Source organism: Mycteria americana, chromosome 2, assembly GCF_035582795.1.
Source record: "Mycteria americana isolate JAX WOST 10 ecotype Jacksonville Zoo and Gardens chromosome 2, USCA_MyAme_1.0, whole genome shotgun sequence".
Classification (NCBI taxonomy): Eukaryota; Metazoa; Chordata; class Aves; order Ciconiiformes; family Ciconiidae; genus Mycteria; species Mycteria americana.
Window position 1 is genome coordinate 131,673,411 of NC_134366.1, and position 18,583 is coordinate 131,691,993.

The 18,583-nt window shown below is 41.9% G+C and overlaps 1 protein-coding gene across 1 annotated transcript in view; it reads right to left on the reverse strand.

Annotated features, from left to right (window-relative positions):
* Positions 1–16,094, reverse strand: part of ATP6V1H (ATPase H+ transporting V1 subunit H) — a 52,878-nt gene extending 36,784 nt beyond the window's left edge. The window contains exons 1-5 of the mRNA XM_075494664.1: positions 15,951–16,094; positions 14,412–14,538; positions 6,350–6,452; positions 4,882–4,971; positions 220–333 (exon numbers count right to left, since the gene is read on the reverse strand). Coding sequence (XP_075350779.1) covers positions 220–333; positions 4,882–4,971; positions 6,350–6,452; positions 14,412–14,515 — 411 coding nt within the window. The 5' untranslated portion in view covers positions 14,516–14,538; positions 15,951–16,094. The remainder of the gene's footprint in view (positions 1–219; positions 334–4,881; positions 4,972–6,349; positions 6,453–14,411; positions 14,539–15,950) is intronic.
* Between the last annotated feature and the right edge of the window lie 2,489 nt (positions 16,095–18,583).

An 18,583-nucleotide genomic window follows, 5' to 3' on the forward strand; every position in this document is an offset into this window, starting at 1 on the left:
GCTGTTTTTCTAGTTATGTCTTACTGTGCTTAATTAATTCTAAAATCCTTGGTTTTATGTGGTCAAGTGAAGCTTGTATTAAGAATGACTCATCTAGACTGCAAGAGGAAAACTTTCCAGTCCGGGCAAGTTTAGCTTCAAACTCAAAAATCTCCTAAAGAAAAAGAAAACCAGCATTTTTCTCTGCCATCTTCAGAGACAGGTTCATTTAAAACTTACCATATGCACAGTGAAAAGATCTTGTCGATTCAACATCGGCAGAAAATAGGACCATGCAGTGTTTTTACCACGTTTTGCATAATCAAAGAAGATACAAACACGCTGATGATTTTCCTGTAAAAATTGGGAAAGGGGAAAAGATGAGAGACTTGTAAAAGCATTCAACATAAAGCAGTTATTTGTTCCTCACTATGTTGGCATATATTATCAGAGTGTGTCCTGGCTTGTAACACCGCATAGAAATTTTTCAGTTTGACAGTTACTTGTGGATACAGTTCATTTTAGCACTCCAACATTAAGGTTAGAGATTTGGGGTGGGGGGAAACAAACTTTGAAACCCTAGTTATATCTCAGTACTCCAACACCTGCTTGAGTAAAGATGGATGTATCCTTTTGATCAAGCAAGCAGAATGAGAGAAATGAGAGACTAGCTAAATACTGTCATTTTCCAGAGGAATACTACTCTTCGTCCAATCATTTATGCTTGAATAAAGTCCATACAAAGTTTTCCATGTATTGCTACTTCCACACAAAAGCCTGTTGTTCAACTTGGCTGCGTGCGCTACAAGTGAAACTTCAGATGTAAGTTAGTCCTGCCTCTCCATTCCTCTCAATGGGAAGCAAGCTCTTCTCTCCCAGATGAGGCTGCAACTGGTTCAGCTGTTACCTCAGGAAACCTCAGGAGAGGACATAGTCACCAGAAGTCTGTTCTCCAGGGCTTCTAGGCTGAACCACAAGAGACCACAAGTACCTGAACCTGGGTACCGTGCACAGTTTCTTCAAGCATTTCACCTAATAACCACCATGAAAAGCAGCTATTATGGTTCTCCTTAAAGCAGACCAGAGAAGAGGCCATGCAAACCTGAATGAGAAAGAGGAGCTCTGCTATTTCCTAATGGCCTAGAATATAGACAGTCTTCCAGAAAATCAAATACCTGTATTCTTGCTTTTCCCCAGCATTTCCATATAATTTCTAGCCTGATGGACAGTAAGCTTTCATTCTAAAGAGATGTCTCCCCATTGAAGTCAAGCTACTACAATGAAGTATACAGCTCCTGTCAAGGAAGGCAAAACCGTTTGAAATGCTGTAATTGGGAAACTCACACGAGAACAGTATTGCGGTCTCCACTACGCAAGGAATTTAATTTTCAAACTCCACTACCTGAAGTGCTTTCCTCCATCAATTCAGCACCCTATTATTAACTCTATAGACCAAGAATCAGCTAGGCAATTCAGCTGCTTGTTGGAATACAATCCATTAAGCACAAGATGACCTGAATGTAACCACGATCCAAACGCTGGCATCTTACTAAGCATCAGAGTTGCAACCAACCTTTCACTGAAAGTATCAAAGTTACTGCACCACACGGGCTGCAAATTGCTGTCCTGATCACTGACTGGGGAAGGTCAGGCGTCACTAGTTATCTGACAGTCATAACCCTTACAGTGATTAATGTTCTATATGGCATGTGTCAAAAAGCACTCAAAAACCCTCTGAAAATTTGTTGTTCTAACTATGAAATAAAAAAAAAAGTAAGATCCCAGGAGCACAGTGCCTTGGTGGAGAGCCTCTGCTCTGTGAGGGCTAGTTTGATGAAAAATGGCAGTTCGATCAAATAAATTGCTGTTAGCATCTACACTTGTGCTACACAGAGTCTAGCTAAAAAGATCAGAAATAACTAGATCAATGAGTTCAGTTTACAACACAACTAAGGAGGAGACAGACAGGTCTGGAAGCAGAAAAGCTGAAATAACTTCAACATGCTGTCAATCAGAAGACTAGTCTGGTTCACTGTTAAGGTGTGGGGTAAAGACAGGAGGGAAGGAGTGGAGAACTGCCTATGGCCCTGAAATATGTAGTGCTGCACCCTCCTAGGCAGCTACTGACTACACCGATAAAATGGAAATCCTGAAGCTCTCAACCGTTGAATTCATCAACCGTTGAGTAATTTAACATCTGTCATTTCTGAAGAAGCACAACGAAGCTCACTTGGGTGGTGCTGCTACCTGCACCAACTACAGTGCAGGTTCTTAAAGATTTCACAAGTAACAGACTGTGCAGGGTCACTAATCCAGAGAAATTGTTCCAAGTATTTAGCATATGAATAGAATAAGAAATGTTTCCTTAGGGATTCCAATATGCTAACGCTCTCCACCTTCAGAAACAAGCAGAATAGTGATATTCTTATAAGGCAATCACCACATTAATTTCACTTCTGACAGCCTCCAAAAGAAATCTACTTACAAGTTTGATTATCGTTCTAAGAAAGAACTGCTGGAACAATCCTAGACACCCAGGTAGGCTTTTGGTGTGCTCAAAACACAGCTGATATGATTTTTACAACCTCACAAGAAAAGCACAGAAAGATAATAGAAGAACCACAGACAGTCATTACCAACACAGACAAAAGCTGGATACTGTTACCTACAATAGTTTCTAGAAGTTTCAGCTATGAAAGGTAGCCTTCAAATACTATTTGTTTGTCTCATGAAACTGCAGTGAACATCCTTGCTCAAAACAATTTTACTGGAAGAGCCAGTAGCACCACAACAGCCCATGTCCTTGAACAATTTCTCGCTTAAAATCTTTGCATGAACTGAATTAAGACTACTCTGGCAAAGACAGGAGAATTCATATCCACTGTTGTGGATTCTTCTGTCCATGCAGTCTGCAGAGACCTTGCACTAAACTCACAGTCACAGAGTCAATGGTCAATATGCTGCTTTCTGACAAGCATCTTACACCTTGAAAATGTGCAACCAAGGGTCTATGAGGCATCACTGACAGCATGTTCTACCATCTGAACATGACCAAAAGAAAACAGAAGTCCTGTTTCAGCCTTGCCTAGCGGAGGCATGGAGGGTTAGGAAGCCCTGGGATGATGCCATGCAGACACCTGCATACAGGCCCTCTTTGCGTGCAGCAAGATATCCCTGAATAATGAAGTCGCACAGAGCACGGCAAAAGCCAGTGCAGCCTTTCAGACACTGAAGCAGAATTTCTAAAGTGAAAAAGGCATCAAATTTCAAACAAAAGCAAATATATACTGTGCACCAACATCTCTATTCTCCTGTATCACTACGAAGGCTGGACAATTTCAAGTCATTATGTTTAACATTAAGAATTCCACATATGCCACTTCTGTGGCAGGGTAAGGTCCTGAATACAGACATGTCAGTACATGACCATAAAAAGTCAAGAAAACGTGTTCACCTAGACACATATGACAGAACCAATACGGCAAATAAGAGATTACTCAAAACTACTTTCTGTGACCACCTAGAACTAATGTTCGAGAGTGGGCCAGTGAAAGCCTTTACCTGTGGGGTATTAATTCCACAGCACAGGAGATATCTGCTATTGCATTTTGTAGCTATAGGCTATGTACTAATGTCAAAGCACGTAAGCAAAACAAGACCTATTAACACTCACAAAAGGTTCCAAAGAAGAGCAAACGAAATTATTACTTCTGTGGCCACCAACATGTCCCGCACAGAAAACAAGACCCATTCCTCACAAAAGTAGCCATAATAAACAGAGTTCTCACACAAAGTTTGTCATCAAATGCATAAACCAAAACAAGGTACTCCCAACTCAGTGTTCTAATCAAGGAATGACACTGAGGCTCCCTTTTGTCTTCTCTGCTTCTTGATATTTGTGTCACACTTTAGAAAAAGTAAACAAAGAAATGAGGAAGAAGATCAGAGTAACAAAGCTGCAGGTGGGCATGAGTAAACTGCCGCCACCACCACCAGCTATTATTCTAGCAGTCAGGGCACTCACTCAGGGCTCTAATGTCCAGACAGGCACCTGAAAGAACACCATAATTCCCATGTTATATGTATTGTGGAGAGGTTCACACTTTTCAACTTGCCTGTTGACGATCCTGAATCCTCAGAGCTGGAATTAGAACTCACATGGTTCACCTCCTAGGACAATGCCCTAAACCATTAAGTTATCACTAGATACATTTCACGGTAACCTTGCATTAAATGTAACATAAAACAGCAGAAGAGAAACCATAAAACAGCCAGATATTCTACATGAATACCAGAAGAAAACCTTGCACAATCCATCTTGTTATATCATCACTCCAACCACTTTCTCTTAGTCTACTAGAGAGCAAAGAAATTGAAAAGCAGAATTATCTGATTCAGTAAAGTCTCCTCTTGACTTGTCCAGGTCAGCACAGCAGTCCTGACACCAAATTTAATAGCCTACTCTTATAAGTCACTGTGCCCCATAGCTACAAAGAGCTACATACTTCATTAAATCAAAAATTCCTGTTTTATAATTAAACCATGGTTGAACAACATGAAGTTGAACAACCTCAAGTTACAAGTCATATCCTATCTACACAACAGGAAAGGGCTGAGGCCACAAATCATCCCTTAACATCCAAGTTTTGCATCAAATACGGTTGAAAGCCAACAGACAAGCACACATGTATGTTTTATTTCCAGAATATGAACATATATATACAAGACTAAGTTACCCATACAACTTTAGTCCTAACATTTAACTTCTGAAAACAAGATCTGAAAATTTAAAAGAATATTTTTAATACAGTATGACAACCACCTGTAGAGACCTGAATTAGGCTAAGGAAATACTGAAGCACGCATTTAAAGACTTAAAAATAAGACAGGTTATTGACCTACTTGCAGCATATCATCAACCATAGTCAGAATGTACTGAACCGTCTGTTCCTTGGAGATATGAGTCATCAAGTTTATAAATGTTTTAGCACACTAGAAAAATAAGAGACATTAAAATTAATATTAGCAATTATCTTCATTCCTTTTGATAATATAAAACAGGACCTCATTAATTCACAGTTAAGCCTTACACAAGCATTGAGCACCCCAACATCTTATTCAGTAGCCATAAGAGATTAATATATTTGACATTATATTACAAAGAAAATTTTCCGTCACATTGACCATTACCTTTTACAAATTGTTTTATGGCTTTCAAATGAAATAACAAGTACTCGCTAGTGAAATTCAGCAAGGTGCTTTGTTGAAAGACTGATTAGAAAAAAGTCTTCATCAGCATCCTTTTTCATGGCAACGAGGAGAAGAATCAAGTAAATTGACAAAACAGCAACAAACTTAGACACAGTATAAGAAAGTTTCAGCACCTTGAAAGGAGGGAGAGAAGACAGGTCACTCTTACCTGTTCACTTCCTATACCTTGTAGACAAATCTTTGTTCATATTTGAGCTGTTTTCTGCCTCCTGAACAACTCAACTCTACAGTTTTAGGAACAGATATAACAGGCTGGAACAGTCTCTGAACTGCTACACTGCAATTATATAGTGGCATATAACATTCACCACAGATGCTTTTGCCACTATGCAAATTATGGTCCATTACATAGCAGTCACACAATACAATTGGGGGGGGAAGGGAACAACAGAACAGCCTAAAATTGAAGTAGAAAAAAGGGCTGGAAAGTTTTGCGTCTTGAGTGCATCTCCTACTCTTCCCCCCTGCCTCACCCAATCCTCTTGATGTCTGACTGTCTGCTAGAACCTCAGGCTTCAAGGCTGAGATTTTACTGCTTGAAATACCATTCAAGTGTCTTTGGGCATCTTGCCTAGACTCCATAAGCCAAATGGCATGGGTGACCTATCAATCTTATATCAGCTCTGTCCAATGCAGATGTCTCGTATCTTACAGCGCCTAAAATGACAACTGTGTTTAAACAACTGAATCCACCTTAGTAGTCAGTGGGCTCTATTGCTGGAACTACTTTATAATTGTTTAGCTAGCGAAGTGGAAATCTCACTGGCAGTAGCTCTCATCAATAAACTATAAGGAAAAAAGGTCAAAAAAAAAAAGTGACTCAAGTACAAATGTGCATGATTAAGTAAATTGGGATGAGTAAAGACTAGAGCTAGCTTGTCCCACAACAGAGTCAAAGTCAGATGTCATTTAATAATTAATAGGTTTTTAAAAGAATGTCCAACCTATATCTAGAAAAAAAAGAATCATAATACCAAGTTTTACACTTCTTCCATAACATCTTAACTGTATACAGCCAACAATAAAATAAGAGTTGGTACAAAAATTTCCTTCCATCCTCCTCCCCGAAAGTAAGATTATTAAAAGAAAGGAAAGTTACTTGATTGCCTTCTGTTTGCAACAACTCCTGTTTTTCTTCTGGATTTCTTTTCTGTTCAAATCTTTGAATAAATTCACAGTCTTCACCTGAAATCATCTGCCCTCTGAAAAGCAAAATATGAAACCATAAGCAACACAAACAGTTTACGTGGCAAGACTGGGATAGCAGGGGGGCTGCAGGGGCAGCTTCTATGAGAAGACGGCAGAAGCAGCCCCCGTGTCAGACAGAGTCAGCGCCAGCCGGCTCCAGGATGGACCTGCTGCTGGCCAAAGCTGAGCCACTCAATGACAGCGGTAGCACCTCTGTGATAACATATTTAAGAAGGGGTAAAAACTGCTGCGCAACAGCAGCCAGGAGAGAGGAGTGAGAATATGTGAGAAACACTCCACAGACACCAAGGTGAGTGAAGAAGGAGGGGGAGGAGGTGCTCCAGGTGCCAGAGCAGAGACTCCCCTGCAGCCCGTGGTGAAGACCATGGTGAGGCAGGCTGTCCCCCTGCAGCCCACAGAGGAGGTTAACGGTTGAGCAGATATCCACCCTGTAACCCATGGAGGACCCCATGCCGGAGCAGGTAGGTATGCCCTAAAGGAAGCTGCAGCCCATGGAACGCCCACACTAGAGCAGGCTCCTGGCAGAAGCTATGACCCCATGGAGAGGAGCCCATGCTGGAGCAGTTTTTCTTGCAGGACCTGTGACCCCATGGGGAGACCTATACTGGAGCAGTCCGTTCCGAAGGACTGTACCCCGTGGGAAAGGACCCACGCTGCTGCAGCTCGTGAAGGACTGTAACTGGTGGGCGGGACCCCATGCTGGAGCAGGGGAAGAGCATGGGAAGGAAGGAGTAGCAGAAACGAAGTGTTATGAACTGACCACAACCCCCATTCCCTGTCCCCCTGCGCCACTCAGGGTGAGGACGTAGAGAAGTCAGGAGTGAAGTTGAGCCTGGGAAGAAGGGAGGGGTGGGGGGAAAGTGTGTTTAGATTTGTTCTTACTTCTCATTATCCTACTCTGGTTAATTGCCAATAAATTAATTTAATTTCCCCAAGTAGAGTCTGTTTTGCCCGTGATGGTAATTGGCGAGTGACTTCCCTGTCCTTATCTCGACCCAAGAACTTTTTGTCATATTTCCTCCTCCATCAAAAGGACAGGGGAAGAGTAAGAGAGCTGCCTGGTGGGCACCTGGCAGCCAGCCAAGGTCAACCCACCAAACCAACCTTATTTTCTTCAATTTGATATCTCAACAGTAGTGCTATATCCCACTGTAGAACGTAAAGAGCTCCTTTCTGCAAAAGGTCTCACATACAAAGAATTTAAAACTAATGACAGAATAATCTCTCTAAAGCCTTCCCTATGCATCGGCTCTGCTCAACAACATTCTCTAAATAATTCTTAAATTTCCAGAGGCTGAATGCAATAGTCAGTGGAAATAACTGTAAGAATTGAAATACGTATAGGTAGCACATTATGCCAAAATTATAATACATAACATGAATAATAGTCTAATCCAAGCTGAAATAAGTGCTGAAAAATAAAATTAATTGTTATTCTAAGTTTGCCATAAGCACTGAAGAGAATTTTAAGGAGTACAGAGAACTTGGTTCCTAATGTATTTTTAGCTTTCACTAATTACAGTTCAGCTTTTCCTGGTAGTTTAAAAACTGATATGCGTGCAAGCTCATCCAAACACATACCAAGGGGGTTTGATATAGTAAATTGCTGTGGGCACCTATAAGCTAACAGATCTCTACTTGATCTTCTCTTTAACTTAATATTCAAGGGGTTTGTGCCATCATCAGTGCTCTATCAGAAAGCTATTGACTCAGCTGAAAAGCTGGCAGAATATTCTTAGGTTTTTGTTATAATACAAAACTTACCATCACAAGAAATAACAAAACTTGTCAAAATAGTACAGTCAGGTACTTTTCAGGTAAGAAAACTAGTTTTAAATCAAGTAGTCCTGAAAATATCCAAGACATTAATAGGTGACTACCTTTACTCGTTAACACCAGGAGTGCTTCAGGAAAGAAGAAAATTGTGCACATCATCATCAACATAAAAGTCACAGGGGATGAAAGTATTAGACATTGCTCTGTTTCAATTATTTCCAAGACTCATCTCCTCTTACATTTCCACTGAGTCAAATGCCTCTTCCACTTTGCAAAGCTATGTAGCACGGATTCTTTTAATCCATCTTTTCCACATTCCAGGTCAGTTTCCAGATGTTCCATGACTAGAGTTTCCATTAAAATCCTTGCAAACTTACAGGAAATGTTCACTTTTTTTTTTTAATAGTCTCACCTGGATTCTTGAAATAGACCTACAAATGTGTTCTTGTCTTTCCTCTTACTTAAATGGTTGTGTCTTGAGGATGGCCTCATCACAGAGTCATCTTTTTACCCATTTACTTTTCCAGCAAAGAATGTAAGTAGTTTAGTACCACGCACACCATTTCTGTATTCTAGCTGCTTTGTAAGAAATACCCTCATATGCACTGAGGAAAGGCAGTTAAGACTTACTAGATGGAAGATTCATAAAGCCAGTCGTAGTCCTCAACTAGTTGCTACTAAAACTTAACTAATTATAGATGAAAAAGTAATTAGCCAATGATGACCATGCTGCTACCACACGCCTTTTAGATTGACTTGTGTTCTTTCTTGACTATTAAGGATGGATTTGAGTAGTTGTTGAAAGATAAGGACAATTCATTCGCCACAAATACTGGACTTAACAACCCGTAACTAGAAGCCTCTCATGTTTCAATCAATGCTGGCCAAGACAGCATCCAGGGACTCCTGGATGATATTGATATAGAGTAACCAGATGAGCTGCTTGCTTATAACAGTATTGCCATTTAGGAAGCACTTCAAAGACTACATAAGGCAAATCCTTAATTTTTAGCTTTAATGCTTGAAAAAGCCTCAGCCCAGAAAGAGAGATGCTTCTTTACAGCCAGGCTATTAGAAGAGGTCTGACAAATGTCAAGGAAAAAAGCTTTCAAGCTTTTGCTTTCATCCTACATTAGACCACAGGGAAAAAAAGAAAAAAAAAAAGAAAAAAAAGGTGTGGGGATTGATGTTGCCTTGAGAGGAAAAGAAGTTAGGGTTTACTCTTTATTGCTTTACAAGTGCAGTTCAAAAAGACACTTTCCAAGCCACACAAAACAGTTCAAGGGATTTGACAGCTTCGTAAACAAGTTGTTAATATATCATCAGGGATATCATACATCTGACTAATAGTTTTAGTAATTTCAAATGCATTAATTTCCATTCATTTCATTTTAAAATTGAAATAACTGATTATTTAGTAAACCTTAGCAACCCGGGGCGGGGGGGGATGACACCAAAACAAAACAAACCATGAAAAATGCAGAGCAGCCTCAGACAGCTGGTACAGCTACCATGATGATATTACCACATTTTCCTCATCCCCTCTTAAGAGAGACAGGAATTTCCCAGGACCTTTAGGCAAACAGTGCAAGTAGCCAAAGCTTCCTTCCACCCCTCTTCCTAACAGCCATTTAATTTCTTATTTTCCAGGGTGTGTCTACACAGCCTTTTGTCAACAGACCAAAGTCACTCTGACTGAGCTTCAGCTGTCTGGGTATATCAGGTTTAGACCAGGATTCCTGTAACCATGTTTTAAGTCTCTGTGCTTGAGATACTAAGGCCTGCCTTTGAGAGCCTTAGCTACAGGATAGTAAACTGAAGCTGTGTAAGATTTAGAAAGCATGAATTCTTAAGGCCACCATTTTTAAAACCTCTTGGTCTCTCAAGATGATTCAGAAACTTGTGATTTGTTCTTCTTATTATACGTTTCCTCCAGCAGCTCTTGTTCCTTTTTTTGTTTGAATGATTTAACAAAAGTCATTCTGGAGGTTAGGGTTTTTTTGGTTTGTTTGGGGGTTTTTTTTGGTTTGTTTTTTTTTATAATTTGGGGGGGGGTCTTGTTGTGTTTAAAAAAAAAAAAAAACACCAAAAACTTTTGACTACATCTGAAGCAAATATGAAGCTTATATGAAGCCATCATGTCAAGGCATAATTTCTTTTATCCAGTTATCTACAGTACTTTGCATGTACCTAAAGGACATTAATTTGATCCAACTGCTCAACAGTTTTAACATTACAAAATTAAAACAGTAAAACAGACTGAATGTACTCTACAAGATTGGACCAAATTTAAAAAAACAAAAAAAAATTAAGAAAAAAAAACAACAAAAAACCACACACACTACAAGTTACGAAACTTCTATCTTTCTTTTAAGACAAGATTTTCTTTTAAAGTCCAAGATATTTAACCCACTTTAGAAGGTTCCCCCACCCCCAGGAAACTAAAATAGGTATTTTAACATGAGAATTCACAAACATATATGTAAAGTACTTGAAGACACATGGGAAGCCAAGTACAAATTAGCCATCAGGTATCTCGCCTGATTAAATATGAAGTATTGTCAAATGCTGTATACAGTGCAGTAAGATGCAAGTTAAACTCTGAAACAAGTTCACTTTTCCACAGAACTCATTTACTACCCTTAGAAAGCAAACCTTTACTACCCATTTACTAAACCATTTACTACCCTTGCTTCAAGCAACCTAATGCACCCTCCAAAGGCATTCTGACACCCCAAGGCAAACACTGAAAGCAACCATGCAGTACGCAACAGCAACGCACTGTATTTTCAACTAGCAGAGGGCATCAACACTTCTAAACTGCTACAGGTCTCAAGATCCAAAGGCAGGAACATTTGTACAGAACTAATGGCCTCAACTGCATTTACTTTCCAGAACATAGGTAGACCTACACATCACCTTCCACTGTTCCAAGTTTTGCTACTTTCTTCTCCCTCAGACACAGACCCTAGCTGGAATTCAACACAAGGAAAGTGTAAATTTTAGCATTTAAAATACATAGATATATCTCTCTCTCTTTTTCCACAGCCTAATTTTGAAGTGAGCAATGAACACAGTGGCAGACCATAATATGTACAGTTGTCATACCTAAATATCTCACTTTTGTGCCAATAGTATACACAGAAAACATCAAAAGTCAGCAGTTGTCTGTTAGCATAGTTTGACATATAGTTTACAGTTATAATCTTCAGAGATGGAATAAATAATATGCCAGTTAATCTTTAGCTTGAACTGGCTCTACAAGAGAAGTCAGGCTACTAGAGTCTGACCAACTATTAGTGAGCCATTTTACTTTTGCACTGAAGAACAGAGAGCAGAAAAGGACTTCAGAAACCTTCCTGTGTGACCCAGACTCCAATGCTGTTGTGACTGATACAATCTTTAAAGCGTCTTTATACACAAACTGTCACAGCTGGATTTAAAAAAAAAAAAAACAAACCACCAAAAAACCCTTCATCAGAATTTCTTGTGCAGTTCTTTGAATCCAACTACATAAATACTATCTATAGTTTAAGGAACACAAATTATGTCATGCCTGAGTTGATGTGTTAACTTCAGGAAAACATAAAAATCTTTCCTCTAATGTAAAAAAGTCTGAAGACTTGAAGTATGCCTCCATATATTTATACAGAAGCTTACCACACTAAATGCACAGACTGCCAGAACAGGAGCTCAAAAGAAAACAAGTGTCCTTCAAAATCATCAGGACCCCATCTTCCTTCTACTCTACAGACCAGAACAAACCACTCTGACCTGCCTCTAACAGGTGCATCAGAAGCAAGGAGTTTCCACTCATTAATAACATGCTTCATTCCAGAAATGAGTCAATATAGTGGCACTAACTGACTTTTCAATAAATCCCTTAAAGCACCAGCCTCAAAGGAACCATCACATCCAAACCCGCCTGTTGCAAAAGTGACATGTCCAAAAACAGGTATAATTTTATTTCCTTTTTAGAAGCACCAAAAGTTCTGCTGATATTTTCCAACAGCTAATGATAAGCAAAATCCTCAGCCAAGGAACTACAGTTATCTTCACAATGCTCCACAATCCCTCTGGCAGTACTTAAATTCATCCTTGAAACTGCCTTAGCCAGACAGCCAGGCTGTTATCAGTAAATACAAGACACAAAGATTACATTTATTTCAGAGCAATAATAAACAGGACACACTGTCATTGACATACAGAGGGCTCCAAGCATTGAGCAGTCTCACAACAGCATCACACTCGCCAGATGCACTGCACTAGCCCCCAAAACCTGGCTAACCCATCAAAGAGAGGAAAAAACTAGTACATTCTTCTTTCATGGATTCCAGAACAAAAACAAAATCAAATTCTACATCTAGAATCTGAAAAAGAACCATCAACCCTGCCTCCTGGTCAAAAGAAGTTACACAGAAATTTGCTGACAGGTAAGTAAACAAAACTCGCCCATCCTTACTCAGCACCAGAGAGAGAAAACCCCAAGAATGAAAGCAAATTATAAATGGCAGACCACAAAGCACAGTCAAGCAATTAATACTACCCATGTATGAAAAATACAACTCCTTGCTAAACAGAACCATCCCCTATACTAACAAAAGCAACAGCTGAATCTCACTAGCCTTATAGTCTGAACCACTAGAGAGACAGTGAAAAAGACCACCCCATGTTCACTTAGATTGGCAGTGTACTCTCACTTTCAACCTGAATAACTGAGAACTAGCTGTTCACTTGCCACTAGGACAGCACAGAAACAGCTGCCCAGGCTTCCCCAGGACACACTTCCTATCAGATGGGTAACAGGGCACACAGTAACAGCAAAAGCCATTTAGATTGTTTGACAAATACTTGGTAGCTGCCACTGTCAAGTTACCACACCAACCTCGCTCTTTTGCCTGCAAAGCCACTGTAATGTCACACTGCAAACTGAACAAGGAACTGATACATCTGAAAAAATAGCCTAGAAAAAGGAAGTTTCCTCAGCAGATCAGTTCCTTAATCCAGTTTACCATGCAGATATACAATCACAAAGAGAAAAAAAATAACCCAACTGAATGAATGGAATAGGCAAGACTGAGCTACACCGCAGAGGGCAAAGCAGGTAGTAATTAATAAGATTCTACCATGTTAGCATTTCTCAGCTTGCATGTGTACAGTTTTGCAACCTTAATTTAATATATAGCATATATTTATGTATCACAGATATCTGAAAAAAACCCTATCTTTTGCAGAGTAGTGTAATATCGATAATCACAAAGCCTCATCAGCATGGCTTGTACCTCTAGAATCATCAAGATTTCCGCTACTTCAGTTACAAAGCAACAAACACTGAAGTAATTTGCTATTATACATGGACTCCCTAAGTGACAATAGTAATTTACACTTTGCCAATATTCTTCACAAGTACCTGTCATGAGGAATGCAGGGATGCAAGAATCCTGCATTTCACTTCAGCATACAAAGGACTAGTAAGAGTCTGTTTCTTCTTCCCGTTCCCTACCTCATGCACAAATCTATTTTCCTCAGCTTGTCCCTATATGCTCTCTGGACAATATTTCTCTTGCAACTCCCAGTGCCATTATATACCTTCCAAAGTAAACTCTGAGCTTATCTGAAATGGCAGCACAGCTCTCCCCACACTGAAGTATTTGTTTCAGCCTACTCCCTGATTACTTGTTACAATTGCTCTCCAGAAGTATTCTTCCTTTAGTTGAGGTTCAGCTTATTTTCCTAGACTACCAGTCCAGTTTTCCTAGTACAATTTGTATTCACACATAAGGCACTTCAGCAATAGAGATAGCATACCCACATATAAGACAACTCTTACTGTAAACTTTTCTTACATCAGTACTCATCCAATACAGATAAAATTGATAATGGCGTTCAGATGATAAGGAGAAAAAAAAATAGACAGTTTTACCACACATTTGTGCAAACTTATATTATTTGTTATTGCAGCATTCAGTTCACAGAAGCAGAGTTCCCTTTCTTGTAATAAAATTTTCCCCAACCATTTCCATTTAATGTAGACTTTTTCCAACTATTTTCATGGGACTAAGACAGAATGTTCCTCACTGTAACCTCATGTTCCAATGTAACCCAAAATCCCAAAAAGTCTAATACTTAAGGGGGAAGGAAAAAGAAGAAAAAAATTGTGGAAAGTTTTTACTTACTGGAGATATGACTGCCAGTTTACTTTGTTTGCCCGAACTTCAGCAGCTTTGGCAGCAATGATGTTCGTTGGGACAGCAGCATCTACAGCACCTCGGATATCCATCTTAACTGATAATTAAAATGTACCTAGAAATGCAAGTCAGATTTGAGACCTCTTATTAAAGTATTAAAGAGCAGAGTACCTGCCCAGTATTTTAAAGGAAAAAAAGGAAAATTTGTTTTCAGGTGTCCCATTCCCTAAAACCGTGGTCAGTACTTTCTGAGAAATCAAAGTTTTATACAGCATCTAAAATGTGACTTCCCTGAAACAAACAAAAATAAGCCATACCAACACACTAAAGTATAACCAATCACAAGTTTGCTAAAATCAAAGATATCTATCATTACTAAATAACTCCCAGTCTTGTAAATTTTCAATCAATCAAATTAAGTTATTTGAATAAAGACTACTTTTCTGCAATGCCCAAGTAGCCATATAGATAACAGAAGCTGTCTTCCTTCCAAATCAGGACTGATGATAAGGTTTAGAATTCAGTGCACACTTCCCTCCCCTCCCCCATATATTATGATTGGTTTTGTTCAGGTATTTGTCCAAGAGTATTTAGACGTTAAAAACACATGAACTACAACTTCAGAAAAGAAACACAAGTTATATAAATTAAAAGCCATGTTACATGGACTAACAAGAAAATTCAAATAATCACTGTCAAGAAAGCAAACTGAAAAATAAATACGAACAGAAGCTCTTCATCAGGACACACTACATTGCCATAGACAGTGACCTTCACCACTTCTCCTTTCTCCTTCCTTTATGGTTTAATCTCCACCTGACTTTGATGCCAAAACAAGACGTGTGTTTGCAAAGGCTTGAGAGCCAGCTAGAGCAGGAATTCCTTGCAACCTAAACTGCATCAAGCCTCTCCACACAGCCTGTTTCTGGACTTTTTTTGGCCCCTTTTACAGAAGCAAGCAAGAGCAAACTGGCACATTCTGCCCCATCCCCAACAAATATACTTCGTTTGTATGACTGAATGCAAATACAATTCTAAAAAAGGCAAAAAAAATGAACTACCCTAAACAAATGGAGCAGAACTGTCCTCCCTTGGAAACTGCTTCTGTGAGCAGAAACCCATAAAGACGACACCATTTACTATGTCCTTCAACGACCACTGTACGTTTCCTAGCTCTTACGTGACCCAGCCAGAGCCATTCAAATACTTCTCGAGCCGCAGAGGAGGGCAGGGTCGGTAACAGCGGTTTCAGGAGTACGCAAGCTATACAGATAAGCCGAAGAAGCCGAGAAGCGCCTGGACAGAGGGGAGGAAAGACACTCGGCCCCTGTCCCGCCACTTCCTGCACAGGCTCCCACACACGGCCGCCTCCTGACGGGCCCGGGGGAGCCCAAACCGCCGGGGAAGCCGCCAGGCAGAGCCCTTCGCACCGTCCCCGGGCCCGCCAGAGCCCCCGTGAGAGACCGTGCGGCGGCACGCCCCCACCCACCCCCGTGGAGGGCAGGGCCCGAGGCAGCTCTCACTCACCCCAGGGGCACGCCGGCGGGTGATGGCCGTGGAGGGAGAGGGCTGCGGCCGCCCCTCAGCAGGCCCGGAGAGCCCGCGCACCCCAAGGCCCCGCCGCCGCCCTCCGCAGCGGCCCCACAGCGACCGCAGTCATGTGACGCCACTCACCTGACCGCGACGGCGGCCGCCGAGGGACAACTCACCCCCAGCGCGCCCCGCCCCCACGCCGAGAACCACGAGCCGCGCGGTGGGCGGGGCTCGCGGGCGGCCCCTGCCGGCGGCCGTTAGAGCCTGCGTAGGGCTGTGGTTTGCGTTATTAGTCGTGTGTACGCATGGGTGCACGTATTTAATTGTATATACGTATTTAGAGTACATGTTTATATACACGCACACACACACACAGAGGTGTATGATTTTATGTGGGGACCTAATCCCGTACCGAGAGGGCCGGTGGCAGCACGCAGCGCGTCGGTGCCCACCCGTGCTATTTGCTGACAAGAAACGGCCCAGTGTTTCCACAGAGAGAACAGGAGGCTGGCTGGGAAGGGCTGAGACGCTCCACTCGGTCCTGCCCCTCAGGGCAAGCTCCCCCGGGCCCCCCGGGGAGGCCCCCGCGGTTCTCCCCTGCTCCTCGCCAGGGCGAGGGGCCACCAAGTGCGGGAGGGAGCCCCGGGAGGGGAAGGGGAGGAGAGGGCAGGCAATGCCCCTGCCGCTGAAAGGCCTCCTTGGGCTCTGCATTTTTCTTTCCAGCACGCAGCATTTTGGTTGACAGCCAGCTGAATATGAGCCAGCAGTGTGCCCAGGTGGCCAAGAAAGCCAATGGCATCCTGGCTTGTATCAAAAATAGTGTGGCCAGCAGGAGCAGGGAAGTGATTGTGCCCCTGTACTCAGCACTGGTGAGGCTGCACCTCGAATACTGTGTTCAGTTTTGGGCCCCTCACTACAAGAGAGACATTGAGGTGCTGGAGCGTGTCCAGAGAAGGGCAACGAAGCTGGTGAAGGGTCTGGAGCACAAGTCTGATGAGGAGCGGCTGAGGGAGCTGGGGTTGTTTAGCCTGGAGAAAAGGAGGCTGAGGGGAGACCTTATCGCTCTCTACAGCTACCTGAAAGGAGGTTGTAGAGAGGTGGGGGTCGGTCTCTTCTCCCAGGTAACAAGTGATAGGACAAGAGGAAATGGCCTCAAGTTGCGCCGGGGGAAGTTTAGACTGGGTATTAGGAAATTTTACTTCACTGAAAGGGTCGTCAGGCATTGGAACAGGCTGCCCAGGGAAGTGGTTGAGTCACCATCCCTGGAAGTATATAAAAGACGATTGGATGAGGTGCTTATGGAAATGGTATAGTGGTGGACTTGGCAGTGTTAGGTTTACAGTTGGACTTGATGATCTTAAAGGTCTTTTCCAACCTGTGCAATTCTGTGATTCTGTGATTTTCTTGCTTTCTGCCTCTCATGCTGCAACGGGGCGAGTTTGCTCTTTCCTACAGCTGGAGAGCGGGTAGGTGTTCCCAGGCCCCCCGTTCCTGGCAGTGAGCTCTGCCTGCCTGTGCCGCCTTGCGCTGCGCCGGGTCCCACAGCCTGCTGTGTCACACCGCTCCCTCGCCTCCTGAGCTGCTCCGCTATGTGCGCCGGGGACACAGCGTTTCGTTCTTCCCAAGTCATATCTCAGTGGGAGATACACCCTGCACAACTTCTTCCTTTTTTAAAAAATGGCCTGTGTATGTTGGGCTTTGTCTCTATAAGCGAAAGGAGCAGGAAACTTGCCAGACTAAACGCCCAAGTGTTTCAGAAACCACAGGCTTAAACTTCCATGTTTCCGAGAAAAAACTTCTCTCTGTCTTCAGTTGCTGAGTGAAGTTTTCCAGTCATACTGTGATGAAGTGCACAGACATACCACTCCTAGTCAGAAATGATCCTGAAGGGTAATTCTGCTAACACATAAGGAGGAAAGGCAGAGAAAAGAGAAACAGGTCAGAGATGTGTGTGTGTGAGCAGATCAAGACAGCCAACGTAAGGCTGGCCTAGAGATGTGTACAGTTAACTTTTGATTTTGCTAGGGTCTCTGTATTTTCCCTTTAGAGGATACACTGTTCTTTAAATTATACCTGGCCACTGCCTCTATTAGTGCTTTTCAACTCAAGGAGGGTTTTCATTACTGTGCCACTGATTAATTATACTTCCTCCATAAGAACTTTTCCTTTAAAACGGATCTTTCATCATACCACAATAAAACTGTTGATTTCTTGATAACATGACCACTGAGCCTCAATCCCAGACACAGTCCAAGTAACAGCATTTGCATTTCTTTATGCTTTAGCAGAAGAAAACTCTCTAATCCCTGTGCACACTCTGTGTCAACTAGTCTGTAACAAACACATCCATTAATGTGATTCTGTGGATTGCCGAGCACATGGGGCTTTGAGGTTTAATCTAACACATTTGTGTTCTTGCAGGTCGCTTACATACAGTGATAAGAAATGCTTGCACAGCTCCTGATCTCTGGCATAGAAATCTCCACACAATCTTGAATAAAAATCCAGTTCCTCTTTTATGAGTGTTTGTAACTCCTGTCCCGTGGCATTCTGCATTTCCTGCTTATGCTCTGCCTTTTTATGGCATGTCTCACTCACCGCTCTTGTTTTGAGTCCAGCAGCAGGCA